The 18109-nt window shown below is 53.5% G+C and overlaps 1 protein-coding gene across 1 annotated transcript; it reads left to right on the top strand.

Annotated features, from left to right (window-relative positions):
- Window positions 1–1390: 1390 nt before the first annotated feature.
- On the top strand, window positions 1391–17672 carry CTSD (cathepsin D). Its single transcript, XM_030485007.1, has 9 exons — window positions 1391–1767; window positions 2218–2374; window positions 4571–4694; window positions 6342–6460; window positions 10449–10648; window positions 11807–11929; window positions 13120–13264; window positions 14206–14304; window positions 14964–17672. Exons 1-9 carry the CDS (start codon window positions 1700–1702, stop codon window positions 15123–15125), a joined length of 1197 nt encoding a protein of 398 aa, XP_030340867.1. The 5' UTR covers window positions 1391–1699; the 3' UTR covers window positions 15126–17672.
- Window positions 17673–18109: the final 437 nt, after the last annotated feature.

Raw genomic sequence — 18109 nt, 5'->3', positions numbered from 1 at the left:
TCAGCGCTGGGGCTGCCGGTACCCAGGGGAACAAGAGGAGAATACCCCCGAGCTGGAGCCTGTGGCAGCAGCAATGCCTCTGGGGTCAGGCTACAGATGCTGGGGACCAGTCACTCCTTGGCCCCTTGCCCAAGAAGAACCACACAGGGTTTTGCTGAGTCATACAGCGCCGCGGGGCCAGGGTTTTGCTGACTCAGGGTCAGTGGCACTCACTCTGACCACGTGCCCGCAGGGGCAGGAGGGAAGCGGGGGCTGGCCGAAATAACGGGACCCAGCAGGCTCACTCAATGCCTCCAGCCCTCGCTCTGGAAAACCTCATCCCGTTACATGCTGTGTCCCACGGGGAGGCCGCGTGTTTCCTGATACCCTGGCTTGACCAAGGCTTTTGGCGAGCTAGTGAGAGGAGATGCAGCCTAGGTCAGAAGTATCCCCTACAAACACTCGGCACAAATTGCAGTCAGGGGGTGGCAGGCACAGACCCAGGGCAGCGGGATGCTGCATGAAGCCACAGGAGGATGGAAGAGGCTCAGGGAAGGAGGGTGGGGAGGCGGTGGCACAAGCTAGGTGCCAGCGACACGACCCAGCAATTTTCTGTAAGTTTTATGAACACGAAGGAGGCAGGCGAGGGACAGGGATCCCACCACGAAGCCATGGGTACTCCATTCCACCAGTGCCCAGCTCATCCCAGGGGCTGCTGCTCTCTCATCCCTAAGGCCAAGCACAGGCAGGAGCAGAACACAAACACCCCTAGCCCTCAGGACTTGGAAGCCAAAGTGCCAGTAAATCTGGTTTTATTTCTTTTTCATTTTTCTCTAACTGGTCTTGTGGCTCTGTAAGAGCTTGGTCAGGAAGAACTGGGCAAAGATTAGCTCTGTCCACTGCCTCCCAAGCCAGCCTCTGAACCCTGCCTTGACACCCTGGCGGTGGCAAAGAGCCCATCCTCATGCTCCCCAATGCTCAACCCTGCATTCTGGGGTTGGAATGTGGCTTGGCATCCCTCTGGCCCCTCCCAAACAAGGTTATGCCCATCTTCTTCAAAATACCCCAGACTAGAGAGATGATTCCCCCCAGCACGGGGCCGGGGAGCTGACACGGCCCCCCCTGGCCAAGGAGTGCAGACATCCCTGCGAGCCTGGCTGCACATCACTCACTGGTGACAGCCGGGAGGTGCCTGAGGTCCATGGGCTTGTGGCAGGCTGAGCCATCACCATGCCAGGCTGGTGGGGGGCGGCTGGCCGGGGGGTGCCGCCCCCCCCAATCCCACCTCCGGGGAAGAGAGAAAAGCCAGAAAACACGTAAAGAACAAACTAAACCAGAACCGACTAAATGCACCGGCAAAAGGGAAGCTGACGGCGCGCGAGGGGCGGGCGGCGGCGCGCGGGCCCCTCGTGATGCGCCCGCCGGTGTTTATTCCGCTGTTCCCGGAGGCTGAGTCACGGGCGCGGAGCCGGGGTCAGGCCTGGCCGCCGCCGGGGGGGGGGGGGCGGGGAGCACACGCCGTGAGGCGGGTCCCCGCGGGCGCCCCCGCCCCGGCCCGCCCTCACGTGACGCCGCCGGTTGCAATTTTATCCCGTCAGCTGACCGGGAGCGAGCCCTGGAGAGGGGCCGCCGCTCCTACAAAAACAGGGAAGCGGCGGGCAGCGGCGTGCGGCCTCCCGTCCACGGCACCCTGCGCTCCCTCCGCCACCGCAGCGCCGCCATGGCGCCCCGCGGCCTCCGCCTCCTGCTGCTGCTCACGCTGGCCGGGCCCTGCGCGGCCCTCATCAGGTGAGCTGGGGGGGCCTTCCTCGGGGACACGGGGGGGACATGGCGCAGGCAGCCCAGGTACTGGTGCAGCGGTGGCCTCTGGCCTGCTCTCGCAGGCACCCCCGCACGGTGCTGCTCCCCCACCGTTAAAGCAGAGGGGAGAAGGGCTGGGACCCCCACAGATGGGGGTTCAGGGCTGATGCCCTGCCCATGGAGGGGGCTCGCCCTGGCGTTCCCTATTCCCAGTGACCCTTGGCAGCCACCTGCCGCCCTTCCCTCCCCCCTCCCCCCAATCCTCTGGTTTTGGGAAAAACACCTAGCACAGCACAGCAAGGAGGATCCAGCATGGGGTGCCAATGGGAGCCCACACCTCATCCACCCCATGGTGGTAGCCCCCCTGGTTTTGGTGGAGCCATGCTGCCCCCTCTCCAGAAGGCCCTCACCTCCCTTAACAATGCCCTCCCCTTGCAGGATCCCCCTGACCAAGTTCCCCTCCATGCGACGGGTCCTGAATGAGGTGAACAGCGAGATCCCGGACATGAATGCCCTCACCCAGCTCCTCAAGTTCAAGCTTGGCTTCAGCGACGTGGCTGAGCCCACTCCAGAGATCCTGAAGAACTACATGGATGTGAGTAGCACCTCTCTGCTGGCCACTCCCCCACAGCAGCAGACCCCAGCATCTTCTAGCTGTCACTTCTGGGGGTACCCATCCCAGGGGGGTGGTGGGACATGCCAGCATTGCCATTTCGCCACAGCTGGGAAGGTGAAGGAGGGAGAGGTGCTGATCCCGTAGGACAGATTCGTGCACCCCCACGGCTCGGTGGGTGGTTGCAGAAAGTTGCTTCCCTAATTGCTAAACTAAAAATACTAATACTGATAATTATAATAATAACAAACAACTCACTGCCACCCAAGTGGGAGTTTTGCAGCTTCTGTGACCTATTTTTTTCCCCTTTTGTCACTAATTAACGATTGTAAATAGGGGCCTGCTCACTTGCTGTCCTTCCTAGCATCTTCTGGCCTGTTTGGGCTCCACTTTCTGCAAGACAGGGACATAAAGATCATGCTCCACTCCTTGGGGCATTGAATATAAAAGAGCAAGCATGGGGCAGGGAAGGAGGGCTCAGAATGGGCATCAGATTGCTATGGGTGTGGGGATGCAGGACCCTTCCTCCTGCTATCCTTCATCTTCTGCACAGCCTTGGGAAAAGCCACCCTGCACCTCCACCTCCTTCTCAGCAGCTTAAGGAGGAAAGGGCCCTCGTGGTGGAAACGGAGATAAAAGGAGAAGCCAGATAAAGGACATGAAGTTTGCCCTTCGCCAGCTGCCAGATACGTGTGGGGTTTCCTATTTCTGGGCTCCCCACTGGCTACCCTCACAGCTCTTGGGAGGATGGGGATGAGAGCAATGGCCGGCAGAATAAAGCTGGCGCTGGATATTTGGACATTAACTCGGAATGTTCCCCTCTGCTCCCGTTTCCCAGGGGCTCTTGTCACCCAGCCAACACCATCCTGCCAGGGCTGGGCAGGGAAGGGCTGCCGGTGTTTTAATCGGCAGTGTTGAAAGCCGGGGTGCCAGCAGTTGCGCCACAGCCTTGTCTCTTGCGACCGCAGATCAGGCTGCCCCTCAGGGAAGGACTCTGCTCTGCTGGTGCAGGGGGACCAGCCCAGCTTGTGGTGGGAGATAAGGGACCGCTGGGTCCCTCCTCAGTTGGCCTGGCTGAAAACTCCTGCTGCCAGAGGGGCTGTTGGGATAAAAGGCACCACCTCCCTTAGTCTGTCTCACATGATCCCCGCCAGCCCCTGGGACCCCTCACGGGTCTGTGTATGTGATGTATGGGGCCTCTAAACTGGGGTTAATTTTCAAGGCGCAGCAACAACTATGGAATCACTGGAAGCAAGTGCTGCCTCCCCATTATGGCTAATTGCAATGGATTAGTAATTACTCAGTGAGCAACCCTTGCAAACTAAGCGTGCAGGAGCTTTGATAATCCTGTTTTCTCCCTCCTCCCCTTCCCCTAATTAAGTATATGGAGGGGGTTTGAAAGGCTACAGTCTGACTTCCTTTGCTACAGCCTTCTCTCCAGACCCTGATCCGGCTGTTCACTGAGCACACCACAGCTCTCTGCCCTTTGGGAGGGCTGGGGAAAAATGGGTCCATCCAGGACCTGCTGAGCATTCCCCACTCATCCTCCCAAACTCTCACGCCACAGCCCTAATTCCCTCTCTGGCACCGTTGCTGATGCCCTTTGCTCCCTCCAGTTCCTCCTAATCTTCCGAAACCTGCAACTGTGCATTTATTTATTCCTCTCCATCCCTGGGACTTGCCAGCATGTACCAAAAGCCTCTGCAGCTGTACCTCCACCCATGGCAGCAGAGCTGCTGCTTGCAGCAAGGCCACAGTTCCTCTGCAAACTTGCTAGTGAAGCAACTTCCCAGCCAGTTTCAGCTTTTCAATAACGCAGGTGTTTTGCTTGGCTTCTTCCCATCTTTTTTTTCTTCCCTGTAGTGAACCACATACAAGCCTGCAGACCTTTCCAGTTCTCTTCTGCCCTGTGTCCCTGCCCCAAAAGTCCTCCTCCGCAAACACCCATCCCACTTCTCCTCCCCAGTTTATCCTTTTCACACCTGCTGTAATGAGGTATGAACACTGAAGGGGATCATCCTTTCCAGAGAACAAAGGCTGGGAGCCCATCACTGACAAAAACAAGAGGAGGGCAGTACCCAGATAAGAAGCTGATGTCAATCCTAAGAGAATTTTTAGTCTTTAATCCATTCTTTTACCAGCTGCCTTTGCTCATGGCTCCCTTCTCCTCCTTTGCAGGCCCAGTATTATGGTGAGATCGGCATCGGGACCCCACCACAGAAGTTCACTGTGGTCTTTGACACTGGTTCCTCCAACCTCTGGGTGCCATCTGTGCACTGTCACCTGCTGGACATCGCCTGCTGTAAGTATCACTGGTGCCAGCCACAGCTCAATAGCTTCTCCTTCCCTACAAAATGCAGATCCTGGCATTGCAAGAGGAGAAACTGAGGCAGCAGTGTGAAAGGGCTTGCCAAAAGGTGATGGGCTCTTTAGGGTCAGAGTTGGAATTAGGATTACAACCTCCTGCATCCATCCTTCATTACTCCCTTCCTGTTTTTATCTCTCCAAGTCACCCACGCACAGCTTCAGACATTCCCTAACAGCCTCAGCCCTGCAGCCAGGGAGCAGCATCACAGGTTGTGATGTTTCTCCCCAAATTACAGACTGATGCTGCTGTTGCCCCATTGCGCAAGGCTGGTGAAAAAAATCACCCTCTTGCCAGATCTGATACAAACCGCCCTAGTTTCTGGTCTGTTGCTGCACAGAGCATGTGCATGCATGTTTATGGATTTATAATTAATGAGAGCCAGGTAGGCACAATGAGATGAGAATGTCTTGGGGACTACGGGCTTTTTTGCTCTGTGGCATTCCTAGGCAATACACCTCCACAGCTGAAGGTGTCAAACCTGGTGATGGCAAAATGCCATTTAAAAGTACACGTTGTGCTGCTTAAGCAGAGCAGAGAAACCTGTGGAGCCAACAAATGCAACCATGAATGGTGGCCCACAGTGCTCATTGGGAGTAGGGAGGAAATTTGGGCTTCTTGTACAGTCCTGTGTTGCCCAGAGAGAAGGCAGACCTTCTTTCTGCATACATGAATGAGATTTAGGACGCTGGTAGGGTGGTGAGGTCCAGACTTGGTCTGTCTTGGGTGTTCATGATCTGTAGCAGGGGGCGGGTTTCTCAAGGCAGTGGTGCAGGAGGTGCTGGGATCAAAGGGTATGTGATAACAAGTATGCAATGAGCCCAGCCTCCTGCCAGGCAGGGATCCAGACAGCCCAGCCACGGAAGTCCCGGTAGAGTGTGTTGGTTTCCGCAGGGCTCAGCTGGTCTGTCCCCAGCCACTGTCTGCCTCTCTCAGCAAGCAGCCATGGAGCTGGGCTGGCCAAGCTTGTTATGCACCACTGCCCAACTCCTGACTCGGGAGGAATCTGTGGAGGAGGAATCTGCCCAGCCATAAAAACGGGGATATCTTACAGTTCCCAGCCCTTCCAAGGGGAAAGCAGCCTACATTAGGGGAAAGTCCTTTTCCTCTGCAAATAAAAAAGTATTTTGAGGCCTCTCTGTGCCAAAAACAATGACCATATAAAAAAAAAAAAAATCCAGCCAGTCTTAGTAAAAGAAACATAAAAATCCATAAAGTGAAAATGTTCATGCCCAGAGCAGGCTATATTTAAAGCCAGTCCGTTTCTCTACGGCACAGGGAGATGCATTTTGCTCTGCTGTCTTAACGCACCCTGAAACACCAGCCACGTAGTCTCTAGGCTTTTAATACCCAGTGGCAAAAGCCGATTTAACAGCCAAATTGGATCTGCCCACGTAATTCCCCAGACATTGGAAATGCTTTGTTAAGGAGTCTGGGCTTTGCAAATGCTGGGTTCAGTCCCATCTTCACATCGTTGAGTGTCTGTCCAGATGAGCCGGGTGGTGTGGGGTTAGGTATTGGGAAACCCTAGGTATCAAGGAGCACTAATGTTTTATGTCCCTGTGTCCCCCTCCCTGGCTGCAGTGCTGCACCACAAGTATGATGCCTCTAAATCCAGCACCTATGTGGAGAACGGCACCGAGTTTGCCATCCACTACGGGACAGGGAGCCTCTCTGGGTTCCTCAGCCAGGACACTGTCACGGTGAGTAAAAACTGCCCTTGCCCTGAGCTGCCCCAGCCTGCTTTCATCAGAGCACTAGAAACCGTTTGATTTAAACAGGTCTCCTTTCTTGAGTGTCCTACTCATATAGAGTGTGCTTCAGCACAGTGTTTCCAAGTGCTTTGAAGTGAGGTGGTGATGCAAACAAGGTGGTGATGATAACTGAGGAAGTGACAATGACCAAGGCAGGCAGAGAAGGAGGAAGGTATTAATCAGCAGGTCAGCAGAGTGTGGACCACATGCACTGTTGCCTGCAAACACAGTTTCTGGCCATCCGTCCAGCCCTCTTCCTCCTGACCCTGGAAATTTCCCTGCTCAAGCACACACCAGCACCACCACACAGGCTGCTGGTGGTGCTCAGCTTGTTCCTGGCCAGTATCGATGCAGTAGTGAACATCCACTTGGGCAGCTGCCCCAACACTGGCCAGAAATGGGCTCTTTGATGTCTCATCCTGGTCTCGTGTCCAGAACTGGTGCTTATGTTTGCAAATGCTATGTAACACCTGGGAGGGTGGGTCATCATCAGCATTCAGGACACAGATTGAGGTTGCTGGTGGTTGCTTCCCGTTGTTTGCTTTTCAGCAAGCAAAGGCTGAGTTTCCTGTGGAGAGCAGGCACCTTTCATGACTGCCTCCCAGTTACAGATGCTCGTGAGAGTTTGCCAGCTGCCAACCATCAATGGCACGTGCTCCAAGATCAGTTGGTCTCCTGGCAGGGATAAGGACATGTGTTTGTTTTGCAGCGGGGAAACAAAGCAAAAGTTTTGAATAAGCACATAAATCTAGGGATTTGGGGGTTTCTGTGTTAGGTTCAGCTGAAAAGTACTGGATTATCAATTATATTGGGATCAGAAGAAAAATATCCAAGAGGAGCCCAAATTGGGTGGCTCATGCAAGCAGCACTCTTCTGCCTGTCCTTATAGCAGGAAAATTTCAGGCTAGCCTGGAAGCGTCAGCCATTGCCTCTGCTCTGCATCCAAAGATGCCAGCAGCTCAGGCTGGGTGCAGAACCCTCTTTGGGGGAGAGGGGGTTTTGATGGGCTCAGTGAACCCTGAAAATGGGTGCAGATGAGGCTGTGGGGGAGAGCCACAGGGGCTGCCAGCAGCTTTGCTCCTCTGGTTTTGCTCTCTGCTTCTTGTAGCCTACGAAGCTTTGGGATTGTCAGGTTCGTTTCATGCCATTTATTTCCTGCATCCCTTGGCTTGTTATAAACACCCCACTGCAGAAACACCACCCATCTGAGCCTTCTCACAGCTCTCACCAAGTGAAGGTACCATTAATGGATTGTCTTACATTAGGTTTGCAAAATACAGACAGAGCAGGTGGAGGCATCTGCATTTGTCCCAGTAATGGAGTGGGGCAGCAAGGCAAACAGCGAGCTTGATTGTCCTGTGAAAGTGTGGGCTGGTTTAGGCGCTTTCCGGCTTAATGCAGGGGCTGAAGTGAGTCAGAAGGAAAATCACACCTTTTTTTTTGTTTGTAATTATCACCCTAATGCCTGCTTGCTACCTAGCTCTTCACTTCCCCGTGGCTCAGAGAAAGGATTTTGTGCCTGAGCTTGTTCAGGAAGCCGAATGGCTCTTGGTAGCCAGTACAGCTTGTAGCATTTGGCTTCTGTCTGGGCAGAAGCAAGAGAAACCTCTTGCATGGAGCCTGAGCAGTGTCATGCTTGCAGGACACAGGAGCAGGGACAACTCAGAGGGTCAGGGACCTTCAGCTTGGACACCAAGATGTTTCCTCTGCTGCACAATATCCTATACGCGAGCTCCCAGTTGGATGTAGTCTGGAAATACAGACAGTGAAACAGCCTTTAGGGTGACCCTCTTGGCTCCAGCCATTCTGATGGGTGGAAGCAGCCACAGCAGCCTGGGGTAGCAGTGACATCTGACCGAAAGATGCTGTTTGCCAGGTGGTCCAGTGTCCCTCAGCCCTGAATTTTTTTTTTGGAGAGGGTGACAAGCTCATGTCAAGCATCCTCTCTCCTTCTGTGGAGGAATGGTGCCCTGCAGCACTGCACTCCCTGCTGCTGCTCATTTTCCAAAGACCAGCAGGTTCAGCCAGCCCTCTGCTGCTAGAGCATCTCATCCCTTTTGCACAGCCTGACCTTGAGATGTCCTTAAAGGACAGTGGAGGAAACATCAGTGGCCATGGGGCCAAGGTCTCTCCCAAGGCTGCAGTGCAGATACACCCCGCAGGAGATCCCCCTCTTCACCTCTCCCCTGTGCCTCTGCAGAGGGGACCCTCAAGCCCTGCTACTAAACCATGGAGCCATGGAGGCTCTCGCCTCTAATCTGCCTTTACCATCCAGTACTCGCCTGCTTGGCTGAGGGTGCTAACAAGGAGGCCGGGTGAGCTGCAGTGTGCTGACTCCTGCCTGCAGAGCGCTGGGGGTGGCCACTATATAGCCATCCACTGGTAATGATTTTTGGTTGCTCCGTTTCTGGCGAGGGACAGACAGAAAGGATCTGCCTCCTGGCACCAGCACTCTGCTAGAGATGCTCTTGGGCTTCAGTCCTGCTGAGGTCCAAGCATGGGCAGAGTCTGCAGGGGTGGTGCCTAGAGAGTGGGACCCCACCACTGGGCAGGTATGTGCCTCCCTCTTGGGATGTGCAACCAGGGCAATATTCAAACAAACCTGGTGGTGAATTTTATCAGTCCATTGCATTTTAATCTTTTTGAAGTGGGAGCTTTATTGAACTTCCTGAGCTGCTGCAGGACCAGCGGTGCTGAGTGGTGGAGCTGTGGCTTTTGTAAACCTGTGGCGTACAACTGGGGCACTTGCCACATGTGCACCGGCGAGCAGATACGTTGCTCTAAGCTGTTTCACCCCACATCCTCTGCTGTGGCTTTTAGCTTTTGCAAGGCTTGATCACCCTTTCGTAGCACAAGCCTCCAGATACCATTAAAGCCAGCATCTCAGCCTTGTGCTGTCTAACCCTGGGGGGATATTAGTAATTTACAGTGATCATTACCTGCCATCAGGTAGGAGACACCAGCTTTTCAGTCCAGCCCTGTTCACTACAGTGCTGCTAGCTGCAGGCCGAGAGGCTGAAATTGCATGGATGATAACATTGCCTGTGGTCAGCCAGAAGCTCAGAAACCTCCTGAACTGCTAGAGCCAGGACCCAGCTCCTGCTCCCCATCAGCCCAGCTATCCTGCTTTCTGCAGTCTCCTTTCTGGGGATCTGGCCTTGCAAGGCATTTCAGCTTTCAGTAGGGAACGCCAGTCCCTCTCAGGGCTGGCAAGACAGGTGACCTTTGCATTCACGGTACTCCACTTGCTATTTTTGTGCTTTGGACTCAACCTTGCTTTCCTGGCTGGGTCTTCTCCCCTCCCATAGGAGGTCTCTGCAGGCCAGTGGCTCTTCTGGGAGACGCAGCAATATCCTGGGGATGTTTCTTATGTAGGGGAGATCACAGGGGTTGTTGGCAAAGGTGAGAGGGATTTGTGCTCCCAGCTGGGAATGGGTGCAACACCCGAGGAGGTAGGACACAGAGATGGCTTAGATGTCAAGGATTAAAGGCGCAGCATAAAAGCATTTCAGGCCGGGAGGAAGGGGTGTAGGGGAGACAAAGTGATATAGGTCCCTCTGTGCAAGGAGGAGCTGAAAAATGGCATGGCTGGAGCCTGAACCCAGCAAAAGGCTGAAAGGGCTGAGTGAGGTGAGCAAAGGGGGACTCCAGTTCTTAGGGGTGTGCTGGGCTTTGCAGGGACTCAGGAGGTGCCACTGTGCAGCCAGAGTGGCCTGTGTCCTGCCCTCCCCACCCCCACCCCCCCCAAGGAGAGTGCCACCAGGATATCTGATTTCTGCAGCTGCCTACAAATGGAAGGGTGAACGCAGGCAGGAGTGTGGCAGCGCATTGAGGGACACACTACAGCCTGCATTCAGTGAGATCCCGTTTCCACCCTGGTCCCACGAGTCAGTTTTCTTTACAATCTGCTTTTTCCTTCCTTCCCATCTCCCCTCAGCTTGGTAACTTGAAAATCAAGAACCAGATCTTTGGGGAGGCCGTGAAACAGCCAGGCATCACATTCATTGCGGCCAAGTTCGACGGCATCCTGGGCATGGCATTCCCGAGGATCTCTGTGGACAAGGTCACCCCTTTCTTCGATAACATCATGGAACAGAAGCTGATTGAGAAAAACATCTTCTCTTTCTACCTGAACAGGTAGTATTGGGTTTGGTGGCAGACCTATCATTGCAAGAGCCAGTCCAGGTGGGCATTTCTCTGTGTGTAGCACCTCTTCCCGTGTGCCAGTTCACACCCTGGCAAGCACTACAGGGGAGATTCCAGCAAGGTCTCCTTGCTGGAGCAGCCAAGCCAAAATCTCATCTGCTGTCTGCTTTGAAGCAAGAAGGGAAGTAGAAGCTTACTGATAAAAAGCTGGGTAGATCTGCTACTGGATTTCTTAACTGATGAAGAGACAGGGGCTGCTTTCAGAGGAAAGGGAAATGAAAATAAACAGAGTTGTGATCAAGAGATTGCACGCTGCTAGCGCAGTGTCCCTAAAGTGTCCCTTTAGCCCCAGTCTGTTGCCAAAATCCGTGACCCACATGGCCACCGCAGTGTCACCTCCCAGGCAAGCATGCCCCCCACCAGTCATCACTAATGATGGGGCTAACACTCCCTCACCCCCAGGGAAATCATCCTCTGTGCCTCCCAGTGCTTTCCCACCCACTGCTGCTCCCCCAGGACACCACATCACCCTCCTGGCACTGCAGGGGGGACTCTGAACTACTTCGGTCAAAAAAGTAGCACACCGGGAGCGGGGAGGGCAGAGAGGCTGCTGCTAGCCGTTCAAAGCCAGCCCTCCCCCATCACCATATTTCTGCCCATCTGCTTGGCAGTGAGCTTTTATCTAACAGTAACCTTGAGGATTCGTTTCTGAGGCTGCTGGCTGGCACGGAGTTGAGTGCAGATAGCCTAACACTGCATCAGCCATGTCCAGCCCTACCACAGATGCTTGTTACAAGCTGATTATTTGGGGGGTCCCTTGTGTCAGTGCTCAGTTCCCATTTGCTATTCCCCTTCTCTGTCCTACTTCTTTATAGCGAGTTTCTACAGGTGTCTCTGAGAAAGCACTAGGCAAAAAGCTGCAGGATGCTTTGGCTGGGTAAGAAAATTCCCCATTTCCTCACCCCAGCCTATCTCACAGTATCTGTCCTTATATTGACATATAATAGTGCAACGTAAGTCACCTGTCTCCAGTGCTGCTAACACTGTGCTTCACCACTAAGCACCCCGGCATGTAGTCTGGGGGCATGCAGAGGGGGTTGTTCCCACCCTGACCCTGATGTTCACAGGTTTGCTTGTTTCACTTTTCAGAGATCCCACCGCCCAGCCCGGTGGCGAGCTGCTCCTGGGAGGGACCGACCCCAAGTATTACAGCGGTGACTTCAGCTGGGTCAATGTCACACGCAAGGCCTACTGGCAGGTCCACATGGATGCGTAAGTCCCTCCTCCACCTGACTACATGCATGGGGACACGTGTGCAGACAGCTCACACTTGGGGCTGGGCTGAGACCCTCCCCATAAAGGAATCGTCTCTATCCCTGAAACACATCCGCACCAAAAAAAAATCAGATTAAAATCCCACCCTAAGGCTGTTGCTGGAAGGGGAGAAGAGGCAGAAAACATCAGGAAATGTTCCGCAAAATTTTTTCCTCTTGTTTATGTTTGACCCTTGAAAATGCCTGCTGCACCCTTGTGAAGCAGCAAAAAACACTGGTATGTCCTCCTTGCAGGCAGGGTGAGCCCCACGGGTTAAACCCCAGCTTTGCTTAGCTTTCAGCAAGGCCTGATCCGTAGGGCTCACTTGCACACTCTGGAGAAGCAGGATGAGGCCTCAGGAAGCCAGCCCTTGACTGAAGGGCATGGCGCAGCAATCAGTGTGCATTGTTGGAGGCAGAGGGGAGGAGAGCGGGCTGAGCCGCCGGCCACCAGCCCTGCGGTCTATTCTGAGCTCTCCCACGTGATAGGAACTTAAAAGCAGCCTGTGATCAAGTGTGTCCTTCTCCCGGGGACTGCATCCCACCCCAGCATGGGGTTTCAATTCTCATCTTCTCCCAGCCCTGCCTCGTTGGCAAAGCGTGGCAGACCTTTGGCTGGAAGGTTTTATCCCTCTGCGCTGCTGTGAAACATGATGCGGGTGAGGAAGCCAAGCAGCTCCTGTCTTGCCTCTTCGACATACAGGAACTCTTCCCTTGCCCATGAGCCTCTCAGCTGTCACACCGCCCCTTTAACCCTTTGTTTTTTGCAGTAGCACAGGCCATCCAATTCCCTAATGCATTGCCTTTAGCTTGCTCACGTGCCCAGTAGCTGCGATGCCTGCTTTCGAGCGCAGGTGGCAGGCAGGGCACGCAGGCAGCAGCCCAGGCTCTCTGCAGAAATGCAGTAACATCTCAAGGCACCTGCTCAGTTGGGAGCAGGCAAGGGGAAGCCAGGGGGTTTGTGCACTAAGTTGGTGCTGCATCAGTATTTCCAAGCACCTGTCCTTCCTGGGCATCTGTGGCAGCCCTCCATTGCATGCCTACGTACTGCCCAGACTCAGCCGTCTTCAACTCTTTGCCTTCTGCTTCCTGCAGCTTTTGCTGGGAGGACTCTTAATGGTTGTCTTCTGTCTGGGCACCTCTCCGCAGGGTGGACGTTGCCAACGGGCTGACCCTGTGCAAAGGAGGCTGCGAGGCCATTGTGGACACTGGAACCTCACTCATCACTGGCCCCACCAAGGAGGTGAAGGAGCTGCAGACAGCCATTGGTGCAAAACCACTCATCAAAGGCCAGGTGGGGTCAGGCTGGGAAAGTGGGAGTCTATGGCCATCGTGTCATCGGCATTGATGTCCTGCTTTGCACCCAGATCCTTCTAGAGACCCTGGTCTTCTACTCCCTCTGCTCACCAATCCCAGCCTGTGCTCATGGAAAAGCCCCTGGCATAGCAGGGACCTCTCTGTCTTTTGATCCCGGGTAGCGTTCACCCCCCTGCCCATGCTGTCAGTAGACTGCCAGATTCCATGAACTTTGGGAGGCTTTGGGTCACCTCTGCCACCCGTCTCTGGGAGGCAGGGGAGAATGGGTGTGAGTTGCAGCTGAGGCCAAGGATTTCTGTTAATGTGAGTCCAGAGGCACTTTATTGAATGCAAATGACAACTCTTCCCTGCCAAGTTTTTAACCATCGTAGCTAATCTCACAAGGTCATCTCTCCTCCTTGAAGTTGTGGAGGAACAGGGATTATAAGGAGCCTCTAGGAAAGATTCTCTTCTCTGAAACCCCTCCCAAATCACAGAGCCTTGAGCACTTGTAGATCTTTTCTGCAGTGTTGGAGACTCCATGCTGCAGCAGCTTAGACCTGCCACCCTCTGCAAGATTTGCCAGTGTTAATTAAACTGGCTTTATCTGTTCATCACACCCTGTCTGTGTCTCTAGGCTATATTGAGCCATGTCTCCCCTTTCTGTGGCAAAGACCCCCAGCCGTGCTGCATCGGGTGCTATGCCCTGTGCTCAGCAGAGCCAAAAGCTGAACCTTTGGCTCCATCTCTATCCCTAAAACCTTCTGATCCCTCAGCTTGCAGCCTTGGGCAGGGAGCAGCCTGCTTACCCCAGCTCAAGCCTCTTCTGCATGATGAGCTGGTTTGGGGGAAAATTACAGTAAAGTGATTGTGACTGACGGAGACCTTTTCTGAGGGTGTGGGAGCTGCCATCTAAAGCCTTTACTGTTACTATTTCAGTATGTGATTCCCTGTGATAAGGTGTCATCTCTGCCTGTCGTCACACTAACACTGGGAGGAAAGCCCTACCAGCTCACTGGAGAGCAGTATGTCTTCAAGGTATGTCCAGGCAGCTTTTTCCAGCCCCATGCTTCTCCCTCGAGGCCTAACTTTTGCCTCCTCCACTCAATCCTCAACCATGAAGTCCAAAACACAAGACCACCAAAGGCAAAGTTGGAGCTGGCACTTGTGGAAAAAGTCTGAAATGTTGGAGTGGTGGCACTGCTGATGGAGCCAGCCAGCCTCACCAAAGTCCTGCAGGAATGAGATCCCTGCATGATGCTCATGAGGGATGGCAGGATGGGAGAGGAAGGGCGGGCAAACTGTTGTATCACTTTCTATAAATATTTTGCCCTTGCCTGCTGGATTCTGGTGCCATGAGGCTAGCCTTATCATAGCAGAGGCCACCAGTCTGGCATTTAAGCCATCAGAATCAACTTGTGCAGAATTTCAGTGATGGCTCTAATTCAGCGCTGCATGGGCTGGGAGGTTTACAGGCACATCCAGGTTTACTTGATGCTTTGCTGCAGTAAGCACTGTGGGAGAGGGAGCTGGGTTTGAAGCCATGAGAGCAGTGGTTTGGGAGTTACTTTTGCAACAAGTGGTGGATCTCAGGCTGGGAGAGGCTGAAGCACAGCTGGTGTCGGCAGGTGTTACTGCTGCGAGTGCGAGGGAAGTGGAGGACCAAGAGGGATTGAAGCTCTCACTCTTCTGTCTAGGTTTCTGTACAAGGAGAGACCATCTGCCTGAGCGGCTTTTCAGGCCTGGACGTCCCACCTCCTGGGGGCCCACTCTGGATCCTGGGAGATGTCTTCATTGGTCCCTACTACACCGTCTTTGACCGTGATAATGACTCTGTTGGCTTTGCCAAATGTGCCTAAATGCCTGACCCCCCCACTGCCTCTGCCACACACACACTTCCACGCATGCACAGGAGCCGTGGAGAAAGATTACCAGGATTAGAAATCCAGTGAGTGGAAAGGAAAAGGAAAAAAAAAAAAAAAAAAGGAAGAAAAAGAAATGGAACTAGATTTAAAATTACATGGAAAATAGTCATTAATGTCCTGCTAGCTACTTTTTCCCCTCTGTTGAATAAGTGGTGCTGGGAGGTCTCTAGTTGACGACTCCAGCTGGAGTAGCCCCTTGCTTTACTGCTAGGTCTTCCAGTATCTGTTTTTAAGAATGATTCTCAGAGCTGAACAAGGCCCTTTCACGTCTCCCAGCCCTGGTCTCCTTCTGGGGGGCAGCTGGCTGGAGCCAGCCCCTGACGCCTCTGTTCCTGCAGAGAGGCTATGCAGCTGCTCTTGGGTTTGGGCTTCTGAGCTGGTGGAGAGGGACAGGGAAGGCTGCCTGGCACGTTATTTACTGCTGCTTGCTTTTTCACTGTTGAAGTGGGGGAGTGGACAGCTTCATCACCCCTCCATGACAGGTTCAGGCAGTGACAGCAGGGTCATTTCTTGATGGGTTTGTACTGGCTTGGTCCTAGGAGAGCATGTCCCAGGCTGGAGCAATGAGGGATTGTGGTAGCATGCCCAAGGGCTCTGGTGGTGTGCTTTTGTGTAGCGATGACACTAGTGAGAGAGCTGGAGGCATGACGTCCACATGTCTGACCTAACAGAACAGGAATTTGTAGGGGGGCTCCAGCCAGTGGGAATCTTCAGGGAGTACAAATATAAAAGGGGTCAAGATAGGATCCAATAGAGGTCACTTGAATTCATGGCCACAAATGCCCGGCTTTCTGCTGAGCAAAGTCACTTGACACAGGTTCTCTCGAGTTTGGTGAACTTCTCCCAGCTTCCACAAACCACAGATCTCCCCAGCCTCATCTGCAGCCAGTGAGCTGAGAATAATGTTTCCTAAAGAAACCAAGTGATCTACAAGTGTAAGTCACACTGATAAAATCTTTAGGTGTTTGTCAGCCACAAAGGACCTTTTGGAAACATTATTCTCAGCATTTTGAACTGCCCAAAACTAGACAGTTGGCAGAGCCAGTAAGCCTCCTGTGCAGGAGGGTGCTGTGGCAGCTGCTGGGCTTGCATTCACTGTCCTGCTGCCCCGTTTTGAAACCCAACTGCCTTTAACCTGCTTTCTACCTTACTAGCACTGGTGAGAGCTAGTAAGGGTTCATGTCCACCCTGTGTTGCACATGGAGCGAGGCACAGTCCTGCTTTGGAGAGGTTGTAGCTGATTTGGCTTTCCCAGTGTGCTGGATCAGGTCCTGAAGTTAGGGAGTGGCAGCAGGTGAGGGGTAAAGCTGAGGGTGACAAGGGGACCAGATCAGCCATGGCTGTGACCGCAGACCAGGCAAAACAGATAGTAAAATCCTGGCTCCCCAGTATTCACTGATAATCCTGCCCACAGTACCAGTGGGGTCAAGGAAGTTCCCAAGAAAGGTCTTTGGCAGTGGGTGAATAGGTGGTTATGCCCGGTGAAATGCATATGCATCATCCCCAATATTGAATTATCCACGAGCATCAGAGGCACAGGCGGGGAAGAGGTCCTGAGGTAAGCTGTGGGTGAACAGCAACTGTGTGGCTTATGGATCCCCTGTCCCCACACACTGCAGCTGATCAGTTTGGCTTTATAACCATGCCTCACACCTTGGAGAGGTCTGGAGTGAGCAGTGGGGTCAGGCCTGGACACACCTGGGACACACGCATTGTCCCCTGCAACCTTGGGTGTGACAAATGCTGCTCCCAAAGCTTGCTTCTGTCTGCTCATAATCTTCACCTGCACCCCTGCATCTGGGTGCCGAAGGACATCTGTTGCGGACTGGCTAGAGAACAGTAGCATGTTACCAAAAAAAGAAATCATCAATGGTACTCCAAAATCAGCCAATATTCAGCAGCTTTCCAGAGAGCCCCAGTTCCACACCAGTTAAAGTGCCCAGAGCTCCTCCAAACCCTGCTACATCATTTCTCAGCTGCAGGATTTCTTCAGCACGGCGAGACAAGAGACAGCCTCTCGGGTACCCACTAATCAAGACCTGATGTGGGGTGGGGAAGTCTGACATGGAGCTGGCAGTGGGTTTTGAGCGTCTTCAGCATCACATTTAAGCAGGACATGCAGCGCAGCCCCAGAACAAGCCACTGGGCCGCAGTTCTGCTGCGCATGCAATGCCTTATGTCGTCTGCGTCATAGCCTCCATATAACCCAAGGCTGAGCTGATGTCTGTCCTAGGGCAGGCAGGAGGCTGCTGCCAGGGGAGTGAGCACAGCCCAAAGCGATGCCCTGAGTGACATACCTTCGGATAGGCTGGAGGAGCGGTTCATCGTAGTCTTCCCTGAATGGGCCTCCTCCCCTTGTTCTTTTATTTGCATTTTTAAACCAAACTCTAACCACGTGACTGTATTTTTTTTTAATCTAATTTGCTGTCAGAATTACTGTCTTATCGTAGAAAACTGAAAATACAGTATTTCCCCCCTTAACTCTGCGAGTGGTCTTTTCTTAAGCAGCTTGAGATGCCAAACTCCTTCTCAATGTCCAGAAACTGTCTCCTCAACCTGATCTCCCAGTATGTCTAATTACCTGCTTGTGTGGACTCACGTGTTTCAGAAGGGCATCCTTCCCTTCTCTCTGGTGAAGAAATATGCTGGGACCCTGTCGGGTTTGTCGTTTTCAATGTATTAAAATATAACCCAGCCTCTGCAGGGTGACATAACAGTATCACCTGGCTGACCCAGCGCCACCGGTGCAGCAGGTACTCCCAGCATCTCTCCTAGCCTACAGCCTTCTCCTGGGGCCGCATCTCCTGGCTGAGTATTGCCAAGGGTAGTCCTCCAACAGGGGCTCCTCTGGGCCAGCCAAAACAAGGTCCTACTCGACTTGGGTAATAGAGCGGTCCTGTAGTGGCCAAAGAGAAACT

Source organism: Strigops habroptila, chromosome 4, assembly GCF_004027225.2.
Source record: "Strigops habroptila isolate Jane chromosome 4, bStrHab1.2.pri, whole genome shotgun sequence".
Lineage (NCBI taxonomy): Eukaryota > Metazoa > Chordata > Aves > Psittaciformes > Psittacidae > Strigops > Strigops habroptila.
This window is presented reverse-complemented; position numbering and strand designations above follow the sequence as displayed.